At 39.6% G+C, this 1,863-nt stretch overlaps 1 protein-coding gene across 1 annotated transcript; it reads right to left on the bottom strand.

Moving 5' to 3' along the window:
- Nucleotides 1–585: 585 nt before the first annotated feature.
- Nucleotides 586–1,524, bottom strand: OR13D2G (olfactory receptor family 13 subfamily D member 2G). The gene is given in 1 exon segment (NM_001391132.1): nucleotides 586–1,524. A coding segment is annotated over 1 exon segment (939 nt).
- Between the last annotated feature and the right edge of the window lie 339 nt (nucleotides 1,525–1,863).

Raw genomic sequence — 1,863 nt, 5'->3', positions numbered from 1 at the left:
TTTAATGAGGTTCAGGATGTCACCGGAGAAGGAGAAATGTGATGATGGGAGTGAAGAGGCATATCCTATTGTCCTTAGGTGTGAAGGAACATGATAAAATTGGATAACTATATAGTGAACGGAGCACAGCATGTGCACAGAGGCGGGGGAAGATGGAGATGGGAAGAAGTAGGGGAAATATTTACCTGCAAATTAGGTTGGAGACAGATCAAATCCCGGGTGTAAAAAAATCAATAATAAACAGAAAAATGAATTCAAATAGGTCTCTCAAAAAGGGGACTGACAAATATGTGTTTTCCTTGTTAAGTAGAAATATGTACAGGATTTTCTTGGAAAAGCTTAATTTCAATTTTTTTCTTGTTTCTAAAAATTTACTCTCACCTCCTAGACCAACTGTCCCTACATTTTTATAACAGTCATTTTCATAAAAATATAAAGTCAGATTATCATCTTGAAATTTCTTTCAAACTCTTAAATTCTGCGATTCTACATATAGCTTTTATTTCTTTGGTTCTCTTTATATTGAAAATCTTTGCCTCTGATATATGAGCTTATTCTGTGCATGAACTCACAGATGTAAGTTTCTCATCCTTTCCTCCAGAACCAGTATCTAGTCATCAATTTTCTCATAGCTCCGTGCACCTCCGTATTCCTCAGGCTATAGATGATAGGATTGAGCATGGGCGTGACTACTCCATAGAACAGGGCAATCAATTTGTCGAAAGTGGAGTCTTTGGACTTTGGCTTCATATACATGAAGAGGATTGTCCCATAAAACACAGTCACCACTGTTAGGTGGGCTGAGCAGGTTGAAAAGGCCTTTTTTCTTCCTTCTGCTGAATTGATTCGTAGCACGGTAGAAAGGATGAAAATGTAGGAGATACAAATCAACAGTAATGGAGAAAACAAAAATATTACATTTCCCAACATTAGAGTAATCTCATTCAAGGAAATATCTGCACATGCCAGCTTGATAAAGGCCAATATCTCACAAACAAAATGATTAATGACGTTTTTTCCACAGAAAGGCAACCGTACTGCAAGAATAGTTTGTGTCAATGAGTTGAGAAAGCCCAATCTCCATGAGAGAGATGCCATTTGAATGCAAAGGGCCCTGCTCATGATGATGGGGTATCTCAGAGGGTTGCAGATGGCCACATAACGGTCATATGCCATCACTGCTAGGAGCACACACTCTGTGGATGCCATTGTGAAGGAGACAGACATCTGAACAACACATCTAGTGAAGGAGATGGTTTTTTTCTCAGATAGCAAGTGTATCAGCAACGTGGGGATATAAGAGGATGTGTAGCAAATGTCTAGGAAGGAAAGATTACCAAGGAAGAAGTACATGGGTGTGTGGAGGCGGGAATCCAGGAGAGTTAGGGTGATCAAGGTGCTGTTCCCCAGGAGGATGACAAGATACGTCACTGAACACATCACAAAAAGGAGCTTTTCAGCACTAGGGTACTCAGAAAGTCCCTGCAGAATGAACTCAATGTCTGTCCAGTTGGTCCTTTCCATTTACATTTTTATACCTGGTGTGATTCTAAACAGAAAACTGTGTGTTAGTTAAAGGATTCTGTTCAGTATTATCACATGAAGAACGTGATCACTGGAGTAGGAGGTGCAGCAAGTATGTCAGGACTAGCTGGAGTGGTGGTCACAGCTATGAGTTTAGCTTTTTGAATTCCTCTTCTTGCTCATGAGGCAGGGCATTGAAGACAAGTATAATTATATTGGCAGTTTATTGAAATACAGGCTTCTGTATTCCATTTCCTGAGATTATGATGCACAAGCTCTGAGGCTGGGAAGAGTTATTTGCATTTTTAATAAGCATCTGTTATTTCCAATTCAGTTGAC

Source organism: Equus caballus, chromosome 25 (assembly GCF_041296265.1).
Source record: "Equus caballus isolate H_3958 breed thoroughbred chromosome 25, TB-T2T, whole genome shotgun sequence".
Lineage (NCBI taxonomy): Eukaryota > Metazoa > Chordata > Mammalia > Perissodactyla > Equidae > Equus > Equus caballus.
The sequence above is the reverse complement of the archived record's forward strand: the minus strand, read 5'-3'. Positions and strand labels throughout refer to the sequence as shown.